Source organism: Papio anubis, chromosome 9, assembly GCF_008728515.1.
Source record: "Papio anubis isolate 15944 chromosome 9, Panubis1.0, whole genome shotgun sequence".
NCBI classification, from domain to species: Eukaryota; Metazoa; Chordata; class Mammalia; order Primates; family Cercopithecidae; genus Papio; species Papio anubis.
Genome location: NC_044984.1, coordinates 52,008,440 through 52,023,109, shown reverse-complemented (window position 1 = coordinate 52,023,109; position 14,670 = coordinate 52,008,440). Strand labels below are relative to the sequence as shown.

The following is a 14,670-nucleotide window of genomic DNA, read 5'->3' as shown; positions in this document are numbered from 1 at the left end:
TTTCCTGGGGAGGAAGCAGCACTAGGACATAGGCATTCATCATAACAGGCAGTCTAAGCCACTCTATACTACAACAGATGGATTTAAATTGTAACCTGTTCTTACCAAAGAACTAAATAAAAAATGAGTACAGAGCCAGAGCCAGAGGTTCAAAATATTCTCATCTGTTAAATTAAGAGTGTCTCCCATAGAAAAGCAGTGGAGGCCCCATAGGGCAAGTACAAAACAGAATTAAAACTCCCAAGGGTCTTGTCTTTACAAAAGAAAAGGCAGGAGGCAGCCCCTGGACAGCTGGTCATGCTGGCCGCTCCGGTTGGACCACGTTGCATAATCCTCAGTCGCATCATCACAACGTCTCTGAGCGTTTTGATGGGGGGAGAAGGGGCAGTGTAGTGTGTATGGGAGGAGAGGCCCAGAGGGCTCTCTTTGCCCCCTTACCCCCTTTTTTATATCCCAGAGGAAAGTGGGGGGAACCTGGCTACACCTTGAAATGAGGCTATGTGTTTCAAACCTGGGGACAGGGGTAAGAGGGGATCTGTGCTTTGAGCAACCTGAGCCAGAGGCAGAGGGGTGTTGGAGGGGTAAGGGGAGGATGCATGATGCTTATTGCTTTGTACCTTTCACTGGGAAGGAGGGCAGCAGCCAACAGTAGCTCACAGGTTTGTAAACTGAGCCTGTTGGCTTTAAGAAGGGAGGCAATGAAATCGAATTAAATATAAAAGAGTCATTTGTGCAAAAATAACTTAAACAAATAAAAGACCTGGGGAAGGGGGTGTTCCCCTTAGCGCCTGGTGGGGAAAGGGCCATATACCATCCCCCCCCAGGCCTTTTCAGTGACATGGCTTGGGGGGGAGGGGGTGAACTTCCCTGCCCCCTGCAATGGCTCAGGATGGGATTGTAGGGAAGGAGTTGCATTTGTGCTCTGAGTGGGGAGTAGTGCCCCCACCCACTGTCCACAGGTGCAGGTGGCTGGCAGGGGCTCCCAAGGCTCAGCACTCAGCTCTCCCCAATCAGGGTTAGATCCAGCTCCAGGTATGGCTGCTATGGGGCCAGTTTCCTCCTCTTGTTTTTGGCAGGACGGCCAGGGCGGGCCCGGGGAGGCAGAGGGACAGCCGCCTAATACCAGAGGAGAAGTTGAAAGAAGTGGTCAATTGCTAGGTATCAGGAAGTCGTCTTTTCTCCCCACTCCCTCTAACCCTCCTTTACTCCTGTTGCCTCATCGCTTACACCCTACCCATACACCCACCCACCCAAACACACACTTACTCGGGCTGTAGGGCTGGGTTCCAAGGTAATGTCCTGGCGGGAGCTATTGCTGTTCCGCGTAGGGCTGCAATAAGGGGCACAGATGATCAGCAACAGCTCCCAAGCACCAGGTGAATTTCAGAAGTTTGGGTGGGAAACTTTTTACATTTGGATAGTAAAGGCATAATATCCTTACTCATATTCAAATAAGTATGTGCCCTTTTGAAAACCAAGCCACTATTTGGACATTAGAACTGTCCAAACCAAAAAGAAGTAGGCAAAGGCCAGCACTATAGTAGGCCCATCACTCACTTGTATTTTCTCCTACGGCCACGACGAGACTTTCTGACTACTCCTGGGGGCACCTGAGAAAAGATGGACTGTGTGTGTGGGAAATTTCAAAAAAGGTACCACAGCCCCAGCCTTTCCTCAGAGCCCCTGAGCCCAGACTGCCAGCACTCTGCACTCACCTTAAGGTCCTCAGAATGGGGCCCAGGAGGGGGTGGATCCTTGGGCTCAGCACCCCCTTCAGCCAGCTCCCCATTATGCTGCCAATGGTGGGTTCTTCTTGGGGACCTTTCCATTTGTCCATTGAAGCCACCACGTGTCCCCCATTTGAGAGCCAGTCGGCCAGGCTCCCGCCGGCTGCCAGGCTTTCGGCCCCGGGCTGGCCTGGCCTCACCATTAATGCCCCTAAGTCCCCCTCCTCCCCTCCGGCCCCGTTTCCCTGACCCCCTCCCAGTGAGCAGCTCAGGGACTGGGGGGTCGGGAGAACCGTGGGGTGGGGCTAAGGCACTGAGGGGAGGCCGGGCAGGCTCTGGTTCGAGGGCTGAGGCGGGGCTCTCAGGGGGTAGACAGGGGGCTTCTGGCTGCTCTGGAGGGATCTGCTGGCAAAAAGTAAGTTCTCAGTCAATCCCAAATACGGTCCCTCTTCTGCTATAACTCAGAAAGCCCTAAATTTCCAGTTTGAGAAAAAATTATCTCCCTGACAAACACATGCCCACACCCTCACCTGGAGACTCTGTAGCAGGCAGGCTAGGGGACTAGAAGCCTCTGAGAGGGGTGGAGGAGCTCCCCCCCCAGGGAGGAGCTGCAGCCCCAACTGGCCAGAGAGAAGAGGGCCAGGAGGCTGCAACAGGCCGGGGAGGGCTCCAGGGCTGCTGGTCAGCGAAGACAAGTCACCTATTGAGAAATTATAGTCAGGGGTCTCTCCCTAGGCAAACCAATTAGGCTGAGCAGACCCTACTATTCTCTTTAGGCTTTATCCAGTGGCCAAAGACTTTCTTCCCCAATTTATTCAGCCACTACTCCCAAGTTTTACGGCTGCTTTTTCACACCAAGAGTGTGAATTCACACTCCCTCAGACTCACCCAGCAGGCTGGCACCCAGCAGAGGGCTAAGGAGTTGGGGGGGTCTCCCTGAGTTGGAGGGGGCCTTGCCCAGAGAGGAGGCTCCCGGGTCAGTAGTTGCCGTGGTGACACTGGAGGTAGGTGGTCCAGGTTGGGGGGCACTCAGGACACAGGGCTAAGAAAAAAGAATGATTCTAACACGTGTGTAAAATACTCAACAGATTTATAGTGCTTTCACATCCACTATCTGACTGAAGCCTCAAGTGAGATAAACCATGCTTATTAAATACAGACCCAATTCTTGTAGTCATCCTACCCCAGCCAAGAACTAAGGCCTCCCCAAAGGCCCCAAGGAAGAGCTCAGGAATGAAACTGAAAGCTTTTGATTCCCAGCTCCCATCTCTCATTCTACGTTGTGTTCTGTCCCAGCTACTCACCCCCATCCTCACCTGGGGGGGTGTCCCCGAGGGGGGATCCAGGCTGGCAGCCAGCAGCGCAGAATTTAAAGCTATGAGGGTAGGGGGGGCTGAAAGTGGGGGGAAAAGTAGGGGCGACAGGTCTCCCAAGCCTGAAAATGGCTCCCCACTTGGACCCCCGGCTCCCTCTGCAGATCCCTCCCCATCCCCAGCTGTGGGGCCCAGAGCCAACAGGGGCAGGAAAGAGGCAAGGAGGTTGCTGGGAGGTGCTGAAGGAGGTGGAAGAAGGTCTGAGGGTGGTGGAGGAAGCAAGGAAGCCACCAAAAGCGAAGGCCCTTCAGGCTCTCCTGGGGCGAGGGGAGGACCAGGTCCTCCTGGTGGGGGTAGCAGGGGCTCAGGAGGAGGCTGTCCTCCTCCCCCAGCCAGCACACCAAATAAACTGTGGTTGAGCAATGGAGAAGGTGGAGGCTGCCCCAGACTCAGAGGGAGAGGCAAGGCCCCAAGCATCCCAGGGAAGCCAGCTCCACTCAGTGCCAGGCCCTGCTCTGGGCTGGGGAAAGGGAAAGCCTCTCCACCAGCCAGGGGAGGCAGAGGGCAGGCCGGGCCCGCCCCCATCCCCAGCCCTTCGGATGGGCTTTGAAGCACAGGGCTGGGGACTACCGGGGCTTTGGAGGCAGCTGGTGGGGCAGGGGCACCTGTAAAAGAGGAGAGAAATTCAGCTCAAGGGAGGCCCTTTCTCCCAGCATCCAAAGAAGCCAACCTCCCTGCCCCCAACCCAGAAAACCCTCAAAGAGCTCTCTGAACATTCCCCTAAATCCCTTGGCTGCCTCTTTCCATCCAGGATGAGGAAGGGCTCCACAACACTCACATACCTGGCACACTGCTGAGGCTGCCACTGGTGGTCCCAGGCAGGGAGGACTGGATAGGGTGCCTGGGCTGGGGAGGGCTCCCTGAGGAGAGGGTTGGGGGAGGAGGAAGGTGTGCATCTGACCCCAAAAGGTTAAAGCTTCCATCAGAGTGGGAAGGGCCAGGGGTGGGGAGTCCCAGCAGGGACAGCACAGAAGGGAGAATTGGTTGGGATGGCTCTGGGAGAGAAAAGGGTTGGGGGACAGGAGCAGGGGCCCGAGGACGGCTCCGTCTAGGGGTTTGAGGGCTTCTCCCTTCTAGCAATCGAAATACAGTAGGGGGTCTGCGGGGACGACGCTGAGAGGGACGAAGTGATGAGGAGTGGGAAGCTGAGGGCACCGGCGCACGGGGCCTTCGGCCCTGTAAAGTGCTGGGAGGGGGTAGTGGGGGATGCTGTGCCTTGGCCGCTGCAGAGAGTAGGCTGCTAGCAAGGAAGGGGGGTGCCCCAGGCCCCTCCACCGTGGGGGCCCCTCCCAGGGGCCCCAAGACCAGGGGCAGGTGCATAGTGGCTGAAGACACTGGTGGCTGAGTGGCAGGACCAGGGTGGGCGGGAAGATTATTGCTCGGGGGCAGGGGAGGGGGTGTTAAGGCATCACTACAGTGGAAGAGAGGAGGGTCTGAAGGTGGTGAGGAGGAGGCATGAGGGGCCGGAGGAGAGCCCAGGTCAGAGGGCACCAGGCTGGATCTGAGGGCAGCTCCCCAGTTGTATGAGGGAGCATTGAGGCTGATAGCAGGTGGAGGAGGTGGGGCTGGAGAGGGGGCATTGCCCCTTGGGAGGAAACGGGGGCTGCTACTGCCCCCAGAAGGGACTGGGTCAGGAAGCCTTGGTGGGAAAAGTCCCCCAGGGCCTGCTAGAGTGGGGAAAGCCTGGGAAGCTGAGGGTGGTTCTGGGGGAAGGGAGCCAGGACCCCCATTAAGTGGAGTTGTAGGAGGAACTCGACAGGGAGGGCGGGCAGAGGGGGGCCCTGGGGACACAGTGTGGAACATTTGGGGGCTCGCTCCCTCTCCTGCAATAAATGAAAAATGAAGGGTCAGCCTGTGGCTCCCCTTCCAAAAACTTTCTTTTGTCTTCATTAGTCCCATCTCCCACAAGTTCCCAACCTCCCTGTGCCCTCCTCTCACCACGTAGCTCCCCACCCACTCCCCTTTCTCTTTGCTCCCTCTCATGGAACTCCCACCACCAGCCTTCCAAGCCCTTAGGTTTTCCTCCGTCTTCTGTAAAGTGGCAGAAGACTCACCAGGAGAAGAGTGTGAGCAGGTGGTCTCCATGCTGCGGTACAGAGTTGCCATAGCAACAGCTTTCCGCCGGTGGTTGCACAGCTTGGTCATGTCCTCCTCTGATGCTGGCCCCACCCCAGCCCCACCCAGGGTCACCGGGGCCAAAGGGTCAAAGTTGAAAACCTGTAAGGTGGAAAGCAAGGACAGGGACCCTGAGGGGCTGGAATCTGTGGAAAGGGCTACCTCAGTCAGTAGATTTGCATTAAGACTTTTAGCTTATCTCTGTACTCTCAGGTACCCCTCACCACTCTGACCTTGGGGACATTAAGTGGACACTCCAGACCGCACTTGCAGGTCCCATCGCTGAGGAGGTAGCTCCGGGTTTGCTCCAAGGAAGACAGCTCTGTGCCACTTGGACTGGAAGAGGACAGGGTCAGAGGACATGGGGTTAGCTGGCAGTGAATCAGGCAATACTCCTAAAGCACAGTGCTGAAGTTACAGATCCTCCTAGAAGAACAGAGGGTAAGGAATGTGGGAAGACACAGAAAGAGGGAGAATGGATTCAAAGGCCAAGAGCTACAGAAAGCAAAAAGGCTGAGGAAGGAAGGGGAAGAGAGGAGAGCAATCGGGTACCAGAGAGCTGAGCTGAGAGGAGAAGCGGAAGAAAGAAAACCCGGGCAACTGGAGTGGCAGAGCTTGGGGACCTGGGAAGATCCGTACCTGATGTAGAGCACAGCACCCTCTCGCACACAGCGCTGCCAGCCGATGGGGACAGATGTGGCCACAGGGCCCCCAGCTCTGTCTGCTCCACTGCTCTCATTGCCCCCATTCATTGTGTGTAATCAGCTCCCGCGTGCCTGATAACACAGACATCCATGTAGGCACTAGGAGGATTAAACTGGGCGAGGTACCTGAGGGAGGACTCCAGGAAGGCAAAGGTTGTGGGGAGACCCAAGAAAACTCAGGGAAAGCCCCAGAGGAGCAAGGGGAACCCCTCAGAGAGCTGGGAGGGAGAATGAGGAGTCCTCTGCCGTATCACCACAGCTACCTGAACATCTCTGCAAACATTGTGGGGTCCAGTCTAAAGCCGGGGCCACCAGCTTAGCCCACACCTGCAACGCAAAGTAGAGATGGGACTATCAGGAGTCTGCCCAACTCTGAAGAGCACCACAGCCCAGCACCCTCTCAAGAGAAAGATCCTTACATCCTCTCAAGAGAAAAATCCTTAACAATGTGAGGCAAGCGCCTATAAAGACCTTGGGGATCTGCTGGCTTAGTCTACAACCATCCTTTCCAAGCCCAGTCCCTAGGGACCAGAGGGTCAGAACCTCAGCTCCCTGGGACCAAGAAAGTCTAGCACAATTCTTAGGCATATGAAGGGCAAGGCCTCCGTCCATTCGGAATTGAAGACTTCAACCAGGAGTATGGGCACATTCCCATAATGCTAGGCCACTAGGAAGTTTCCCAGAGTGTCTGGCTCCTGTCGTTCCCTACCCAGGAAGATGATATAAAAAGTACAGATTGCCCCACAGGTCACCAGGCAATTGCCCAACTGCCCGCTGGGGTGGTACCAGCAGAACTCCCCCCATGCCTGCTCCATCAGACAATCGCTGATCTAGTTCATTCGGGTCTTAAAAGGTGAGGATCACAGCTCAGTCTTTTCCCAGGATCCTGAGAAGCTCCTGATTTTCCCTCAAGCCTAAGGCAAAGAGATTCAGAACCTCCTATCCCACTGACTCCAAGAGAGCCTGTTCTCCGATATCTCCAAGAGAGCCTATCCTCCGATAGGAGGGGAAGCCCCTCCAACCTGCAGGTATCCTCCCCAGACTCACCATCGCTCCCACCCCACACTGGCGGCTTCCAAACTTTCCCTCTCATAACAAGGCGCCCTGTCACCCAGACTGCTTCCCTCAGCTTGAGGAGGAGGGGAAGGCGCACGAAGTAGGAAGGAACTTGGGGAGAGGGCGGGCGGAGGGTGGGCGAAGCACTGAGGGGAGGGCGGTGAAGAAGGCAGAAGTCAGGCAGTGAGAGGGAGAAGCGGCGGGGGCAGGTGAGGGCGGGGGAGTGGGGATGGGGCCGGGGAAAGGGGCCGAGAGGACGCGGAGGGGGCAGAGGGTAGGGACAGGAGGGGAGGGGAGGGGGAGGGGCGGGGTGGGGGGGCCGGGCCCCGCACTCACCGCGGCCCATGGTTCGGCCGGCCCCGCCCTGCGCAGTCGCGGCCCAGAGAGTGAGTGGGAGGGGGTGGGAGGAGGGTCGGTGGAGCCCGAGCCTCCGGTACGGCCCCGGCCGGTCCTAGCAGGAAGCGCCGCTGCCGCCGCCGCGGATCACCGAGCGGCCTCCCGCGCATGCGCCATGGGGGCCAGGGGCAGCCCTGGGGATTCCGTTCCCAGAAGGCACTGCGCAGGCTGCTGCCGCTGCCGCCGCCGCCGCCGTCGCTGCCGCAGCCACCGCCGCAGCCACCGCCGCCTCCGCCGCTGCCCGGACGGGAGAGGGGCGGGGCCGGGCCCCCGCCCAGCGGACAGCGACGAGCCAACTGGAGGGGCCGCAGTGCGCATGCGGGAGCGCGCCTACCCCTCCCCCACAACCCCCCATTAATCCCCAAGAGAACAAACACCCCACGCGGCCCCCCTCCCTCCGCGGAAGGATCTGCGCCTCTTCCCAGGCCACTGGTGGCCAATCCCAGCCCTCCTTGGGGAGGGGCCCCTTCCAAAGCCACAGTCTGTTGCGGGAGCCAGGAATGCCAGGTCCGGGAGGGGCCGGGCCCGAAAGATGAAAGTCGCGACTTGCCCTGCCCCGCCCCAAAGGCTTCCCGGGTAGTGTGCTGGGACTTGACCCGCCTCTCCAGGTCAACATGTCACAACACGACCTCGGCCTGTCAAGTCACATGACCTCTGCCTGTCACTGACAACCTGGTCTGTCTGTAGGCCAGGAGAGACCATCTGGTCCACCCCCCACACCACCCCCATTTTCAGAGGGGAAATGGAGGTGTGGAGCAACGGAGCAGCCTAACCAAAGACCTGTCACAGACACACCACTCCAGTCACAACCGGCCTTGTGACAGTTTCTAGTTAAACTCTGGCTGCCCCCATGAGGGTATGACAGGATATGTAACAGGCCACCACATGGCCTCTGTTTTCAAGGCACAAGAAAAATACTTTGCATTCTGCGTGGTGCGTTTTACTTTTGTTCAAGTTGCCTCCAAGTTCATGGTTCTCATTTTACCCTTACAACTCGTTAATTTACAAACAAGGACGGTAAGATCCCTTGGTAAGTGAGGGAGAGTTGAGGCTAAAATCGCGGCCCCGGTCTCCCCAGTCCAGGGCTGTCCTGCGCTGAAGTGCACTTACACGTCCCAGGATGAGACTCCGCTGTAAATCTCGACCCGAACACCTAGGAGGCAGGCCTGTGCCGCGCTCCTCACAGCAGGGAGTCACAGGACTTGCTGTCTGGTACAGCAAGAGAGGGTCTTGGTATTGGAGAAAGCCGTAAGAGTACAGTGGGGGAAAATAGGTGGCCAAACAGAATTGGGTCCACTGGGTAAAATACATGACTTCTGGCAGGCTGAGGGCTTAGCAACTCCAAGGTAAAAGTCAAGGGCGCTGTTGTGAGAGAAGCGGAAAATGACTACCAAGGGATTCCAGTACCTCGGCCCCTTTTGGGAGATTTACGGGGCTAGACCACCCGGTTTTTTAATTTGTTTTTCGTTTTCGGTGAAACGTAGTCTCGCTCTGTCACCCAGGCTGGAGTGCAGTGGCGCGATCTCGGTCACTGCAACATACGCCACCAGGGTTCAAGCGATTCTCCTGCCTCAGCCTCCAGAGTAGCTGGGATTACAGGCGCGCATCACCACACACGGCTAATTTTTGTATTTTTAGTAGAGACGGGGTTTCACCATGTTGGTCAGGCTGATCTGGAACTCCTGACCTCAAGTGATCCGCTCTCCTCAGCCTCCCAAAGTGCTGGGATTATAGGCATGAGTCACCGAGCCCGGAGACCTCTCTAAGAAGACTCGAGATGTCGACAATCCCAGTGGATGGATACCAACTTTCAAAGGAAAAGTTCAAAAGGCCTATATGACCATTAGCTGGGAGGGGCCAAGGAAAATGGGAGTCCCTTATAGTGGAGGTAAAACGCCGGCTAAAGCTAGGTGGGCGGAACAGCAGCTTCTGGGGGAGACAAGCGGCAAAGAGGCTCCACACGACCGACTACGGACGGCCAACGCTGATAGCCGTTGGGGCCGTTGGGCGCCGGGAGCTGGCGCCCCGCCCTCTCTCCTTTCCCCCACCCTCTGCACCTCCCACCACCCTCGTAGTCCCCTGCGCGTGCGCGTGGAGACACCGGTTGCCAAACATTGCATCATCCCCGCCCCCCTTTCCTCCCCTCCCCCCGCTACACTCCCCTCCGCGCGCGCGCATGACTCACCCACCGCCTCCGTGAAGCCTCGTGACCCAAAGCCACTTCCGGGTCCGACACTACGTCGACCCCCTAGCGAGAGGGAGCGACGGGGGCGGTTCTGCGGAGCTCCTGAGTGGCGGATACGAGGGACGAGGCGGGGCCAATGCCGGCGTGCCACTTTCTGATTGGTAGGTTTTGGGGTCCCGCCCCTGAGAGGAGGGCAAGGCCATGGTAAAAGATTACAGCTAGGCGCTCCCGAGGTCAGAGGCTTAAGTCTAAGGCACTGAGCGTATCATGTTGAAGATGAGCGGGTGGCAGCGACAGAGCCAAAATCAGAGCTGGAACCTGAGGAGAGAGGCGAGTACTGACTCCCATCTGCCCTTTACCCTCCCGTCTCCTCAGAGTTGGGGCATCCGCTCTTTAGGATTGGCCTCACGCCTCCACAGTGAAGTCAGGGACCGTCCGAGAGAGGAATGGGGAGAGTCCCTTATTCTGGGGTGGTGCTTACAAACCCCCATTGCTTCGGACGACAGCGTCTCTCCACCCCTGCCCGGAGCCGGAGCATGGGCCCTGCTCTGTGCTGCTGGGCAAAGGGACCTCGGCTGCCCTAGGGAAATTCATTCTCTCCCGTAGCCAACTTCAGGCCACCTCGTTAGGCCTGTCCGGGGGGAGGCAGCAGGACACACCCCCGCTCTAAGACTGAGTTACCATCGCTCAAGCCGTTTCCGCCCGTTCGCCACCATCGGCCTTCTCCCTACCCTACCCCCAATCCTGTCTCAGTCTCAGCGTCTCTGGTGTCAGCATGGCCACCTCGGTAGCTGGGGCTACTGGACCCTGCAGGGCTGAAAGGGGAACCTTGACACAAGCCTTTGGGAGGGGTGCCGATGGACAGGGAGCAGTATGTTTTCCCTTTGCCGTAGAGGTCTCTGGGCCTCCCGCACAAGAGAGCAGCCTGGATCTCTTAAGTGTAGGAGGCCATTTGGGGTCTCCCCAGGGTATCGTCCTTCCCTCGGGATTAGTCCCTGCCTCTTTAACCCGGTCCTGTCTCCCAGCTAATCTCTGTGTAACCATTGCATCAGGCCAGCCCCCTGTTTGGCTCTGCAGCCTTCTGACCTGAGGCTCCACTGCTGATGAAAGCCAAGTCCCACACACTGGAAGGCAAGGGAGGGTTCCCCAGGGAGGACAGCCCTGCAGAGAAATATTTCGGGCAATATTGCATCTTCAGTCCCTAGGGATCGGCAGCTGCCACTCTGCGTCTGCCCCTTCCCTATAAGAGAGATTGGGGGGAATTCATTCATTCTTAACAAATACTTAATGAGGACCTACTGTGTGCCAAACAGTTTGGGGCTCAGGGAACATCCGTGAGCAAGAGGAAAAAATCATCTCAGTGGGAGGCCTACAGTAAACAAAATATAAGTGCCATGGAGAAAGCTACAGCAGAGAAAGGAATGGAGAATGTTCAGGATGGAGGTTACTGTGTTACATCAGGTGGTCAGGAATTACCTTAGGTAATTCCTCCTCTCAAAACCCTCCAATGACTTCCCTGACATGACATAGGAAGTCATTGGAGAGTTTTGAGCAGAGGAATGACCTGTTTTAAAAGGTTCACTCAGGCTGCTGTATGGTGAATAGACTTACGGAGGGGTGGCAAGAGAAGAAATGGGAAGACCTTCTGCAATCAGGAAGTTTCTGCAGTAATTGAGAGATGGTGGTGAATTGATCTAGATTGGAAAGAATGGAATTAGAGGTGTTTAGATTCTTCTAAGCAAAGTTTTAAAAACTCATTTTTAAAGAATGAGTTAAGGGCCGGGCATGGTGGCTCATGCCTGTAATCCCAGCACTTTAGGAGACCAGAGGAGTGGATCACACGAAGTCAGGAGTTCAAGACCAGCCTGGCCAACGTGGTGAAACCCCATCTTTACTAAAAATACAAAAATCAGCCAGGCATGGTAGTGCATGCCTGTAATCCCAGCTACTCAGGAGGCTGAGGCATGAGAATCGCTTGAACCCAGGAGGCAAAGGTTGCAGAGCAGAGATTGCGCCACTGCCCTCTAGCCTGGGCAAAAAGAGGGAGACCCATCTCAAAAAAAAAAAAAAAAAAAGTTAAAATTTGCTAGTACTTTGGATTGCAGGGTGTGAGAGAAGAGGAATGAAGGATGATACCAAGGTTTTTAGCTTAAGCAACTAGAGTTGTCATCTGAGATGGGGATGACCTTGGAAGGGGAAAATCAACAAGTTTGCACATAGTCTTAGGTGCCTATTAGACATTGAAAAAGAAATGGCAAGTAGGCAGTAGACAGCAGAGTCGGAAGTTCTGGAAGAGGTCCAGACTGGAAATATACATTTGGAGGATGTCAGTGTGGGAATGGAGTTAGGAAAATGCTACGATTTGTTCCCTTCCCTATAGTTTAGTCTTTACCCTGGCAGGTTTAAGGCCTGCCTTGAATTTAGAGAAAGCTGAGTTGGCCAGAACTTTGCTATTATGTAACCAGGACTACAAATGTCAGCAACTAAAAATAAAGTCAGGCCCTCTTCTGCCCTTGGAAATGGCTACAGGGACCAAGTATGCATACCCCACAAGACCAGAAGTGAGGCCGGGCGCGGTGGCTCAAGCCTGTAATCCCAGCACTTTGGGAGGCCGAGATGGGCGGATCACGAGGTCAGGAGATCGAGACCATCCTGGCTAACACGGTGAAACCCCGTCTCTACTAAGAAATACAAAAAATAGCCGGGCGAGGTGGCAGCGCCTGTAGTCCCAGCTACTCGGGAGGCTGAGGCCGGAGAATGGCGTGAACCCGGGAGGCGGAGCTTGCAGTGAGCTGAGATCCGGCCACTGCACTCCAGCCTGGGCGACAGCGCAAGACTCCGTCTCAAAAAAAAAAAAAAAAAAAAAGACCAGAAGTAAGGACGGACCAGTAGGAGGCTGGAGATAAAAGAAAAATAAGGGCCCAGCACGGTGGCTCAAGCCTATAATCTCAGCACTTTGGGAGGCAAGTGGATCACAAGGTCAAGAGATGGAGACCATCCTGGCCAACACAGTGAAACCCTATCTCTACTAAAAACACAAAAATTAGCTGGGCACGGTGGTACGCACCTGTAGTCCCAGCTACTTGGGAGGTTGAGACAGAAGAATCGCTTGACCCTGGAGGCAGAGGTTGCAGTGAGCCGAGATTGCGCCACTGCACTCCAGCCTGGCAACAGAGGGAGACTCCGTCATAAAAGAAAAGAAAAAAATAAGTTGCCTCTCCCCCTTTCAAAAATGGCTAACATTTCTCTTTGTTGCCTACAGTGTTCAAGAAGGAAGTGTATCTTCATACATCACCACACCTGAAAGCAGGTAAACTTAACCTACCCTTTCCCAAAACCAAGTCCTAAGAGATGCTGCTTAGCCTCCTTTTGCTGAGACCCTAAGAGATTATGAAAAGACCTAGAGAAGGTGGGAAAGGAGGGTTTGAATCTGAGCAAGCTTTTGCTATCAGGCTGTCTATTCTCCTGGCTTGCTCCTACAAGGTGAGCAAACCACTTTTCTTAAAGAATGTCCTAATGGAAAGATGGTCCTCAAAGAAAGCCCCAACAGACAACTGGTTTGCCTTACCAGTCTTCAGTCAGGGTTAAACTTTCACTAGTCTTCAGTCCCACTTGCGAACTCTATTGATAGTTTCCAGGAGCAATTACCAGGTCATTTGTGCTCCCTTCTCCTGTGTGCGGAGCTCAGGGAAATAGTCCTTCAGCTCAGCCTAACCTTGATGGGGGCAGGAATTTGACTAGTCCTCCAGATCCCCTAAGCATGGATATCCAGGCACTTTGCTTCTTCAAGTCCTGGGCAAAAGCAAGGAGGGAGTATTAATATAAACTAGGGGTTGATAAATTTTAAAGGGCAGGATAATAAATATTTTAGATGTTAAGAGCCCTATGGTCTCTAGCGTGACTCTTCATCTCTGCCACTGTAGCACCAAAGCAGCCATAAACAATATGTAAATAAACAGATGTGGCTGTATTCCAATACAACTTTACCTACAAAAACAGGCATCAGACCAGCTTGCCAACCTGTGGCATAGACTGTTTGCTACATGGAGCTTGTTCCAGCCACTCCCCATTACCCTGCAAATGTGCTTTTCCAGACTGATCCAACTGCAGAGATGGCAGCTGAGTCATTGCCTTTCTCCTTCGGGACACTGTCCAGCTGGGAGCTGGAAGCCTGGTATGAGGACCTGCAAGAGGTCCTGTCTTCAGACGAAAATGGGGGTACCTATGTCTCACCTCCTGGAAATGAAGAGGTAAGAATGCTAGGCCTAAAGCTAAAGGGGGATGTTACCTTTTCCTTCTCAATTAATATCTACGTTCCCTTTCCTCATTTCCTTGAAGGAAGAATCAAAAACCTTTACCACTCTTGACCCTGCTTCGCTGGCTTGGCTGACTGAGGAGGAGCCAGAACCAGCAGAGGTCACAAGCACCTCCCAGAGCCCTCGCTCTCCAGATTCCAGTCAGAGCTCCCTGGCTCAGGAGGAAGAGGAGGAAGACCAAGGGAGAACCAGGAAACGGAAACAGAGTGGCCATTCCCCAGCCCGGGCTGGAAAGCAGCGCATGAAGGAGAAAGAACAGGAGAATGAAAGGAAAGTGGCACAGCTAGCTGAAGAGAATGAACGGCTCAAGCAGGAAATCGAGCGCCTGACCAGGGAAGTAGAGGCGACTCGTCGAGCTCTGATCGACCGAATGGTGAATCTGCACCAAGCATGAACAATTGGGAGCATCAGTACTCCACTTGGGCCACACTACCCACCTTTCCCACAAGTGGCTACTGACCACCCTCTCACTAGTGCCAATGATGTGACCCTCAATCCCACATATTCAGGGGGAAGGCTTGGAGTAGACAAAAGGAAAGGGTCTCAGCTTGTATATAGAGATTGTACATTTATTTATTACTGTCTATATCTATTAAAGTGACTTTCTATGAGCCAAGGTCTTTTACTTTTTCTTCTTGCCTTTAGGGGCTTCAGGGGGTTTCCCCTCAGCTACAGCCAACTGTTTCTTTAGATCCAAGAGTTTCGCCACCTCCGCAGCAACCTGGTTCTTGTCTGCCTTTTGTGCTTTCAGTTCTCGGACAATGTTGCCCTAAGATAAAGGGGGGTGGGAAGGGTAAC

At 55.0% G+C, this 14,670-nt stretch overlaps 3 protein-coding genes across 16 annotated transcripts in view; 1 reads left to right on the top strand and 2 right to left on the bottom strand.

Annotated features, from left to right (window-relative positions):
* Positions 1 to 142: 142 nt before the first annotated feature.
* MBD6 (methyl-CpG binding domain protein 6) lies at positions 143 to 9,662 on the bottom strand. Of its 10 annotated transcripts, XR_634749.3 has the most exons (15): positions 7,312 to 7,601; positions 6,183 to 6,246; positions 5,855 to 5,991; positions 5,449 to 5,551; positions 5,155 to 5,317; positions 3,883 to 4,923; positions 3,044 to 3,705; positions 2,616 to 2,769; positions 2,258 to 2,427; positions 1,716 to 2,132; positions 1,558 to 1,610; positions 1,267 to 1,330; positions 947 to 1,116; positions 618 to 681; positions 149 to 357 (listed from the first exon to the last, which is right to left on the bottom strand). XR_634749.3 is itself a non-coding variant. In XM_003906659.3 (13 exons), the coding sequence occupies exons 3-13, from the start codon at positions 5,965 to 5,967 to the stop codon at positions 1,042 to 1,044; spliced, it is 3,012 nt and encodes a 1,003-aa protein (XP_003906708.1). In that variant the 5' UTR covers positions 5,968 to 5,991; positions 6,183 to 6,246; positions 7,312 to 7,601; the 3' UTR covers positions 143 to 1,041. The 10 variants fall into 10 exon arrangements, 6 of the variants coding, with proteins under 6 accessions (XP_003906708.1, XP_009179326.1, XP_009179324.1 ...); XR_634748.3 differs by having other exon boundaries at positions 618 to 1,116; XR_634747.3 differs by having other exon boundaries at positions 149 to 681.
* DDIT3 (DNA damage inducible transcript 3) lies at positions 9,650 to 14,483 on the top strand. Of its 3 annotated transcripts, none has more exons than XM_009181045.4 (4): positions 9,650 to 9,717; positions 12,819 to 12,866; positions 13,651 to 13,806; positions 13,895 to 14,483. In XM_009181045.4, the coding sequence occupies exons 3-4, from the start codon at positions 13,669 to 13,671 to the stop codon at positions 14,264 to 14,266; spliced, it is 510 nt and encodes a 169-aa protein (XP_009179309.1). In that variant the 5' UTR covers positions 9,650 to 9,717; positions 12,819 to 12,866; positions 13,651 to 13,668; the 3' UTR covers positions 14,267 to 14,483. The 3 variants fall into 3 exon arrangements, with proteins under 3 accessions (XP_009179309.1, XP_003906709.1, XP_009179308.1); XM_003906660.5 differs by lacking the exon at positions 9,650 to 9,717 and adding an exon at positions 9,773 to 9,886; XM_009181044.4 differs by lacking the exon at positions 9,650 to 9,717 and adding an exon at positions 9,792 to 9,886 and having other exon boundaries at positions 13,556 to 13,806.
* MARS1 (methionyl-tRNA synthetase 1) overlaps positions 14,421 to 14,670 on the bottom strand; it is a 25,942-nt gene continuing 25,692 nt past the window's right edge. For all 3 annotated transcript variants that reach the window (XM_021923286.2, XM_009181046.4, XM_021923287.2), the window contains one exon: positions 14,421 to 14,641. In XM_021923286.2, coding sequence (XP_021778978.2) covers positions 14,495 to 14,641 — 147 coding nt within the window. In that variant the 3' untranslated portion in view covers positions 14,421 to 14,494. The remainder of the gene's footprint in view (positions 14,642 to 14,670) is intronic.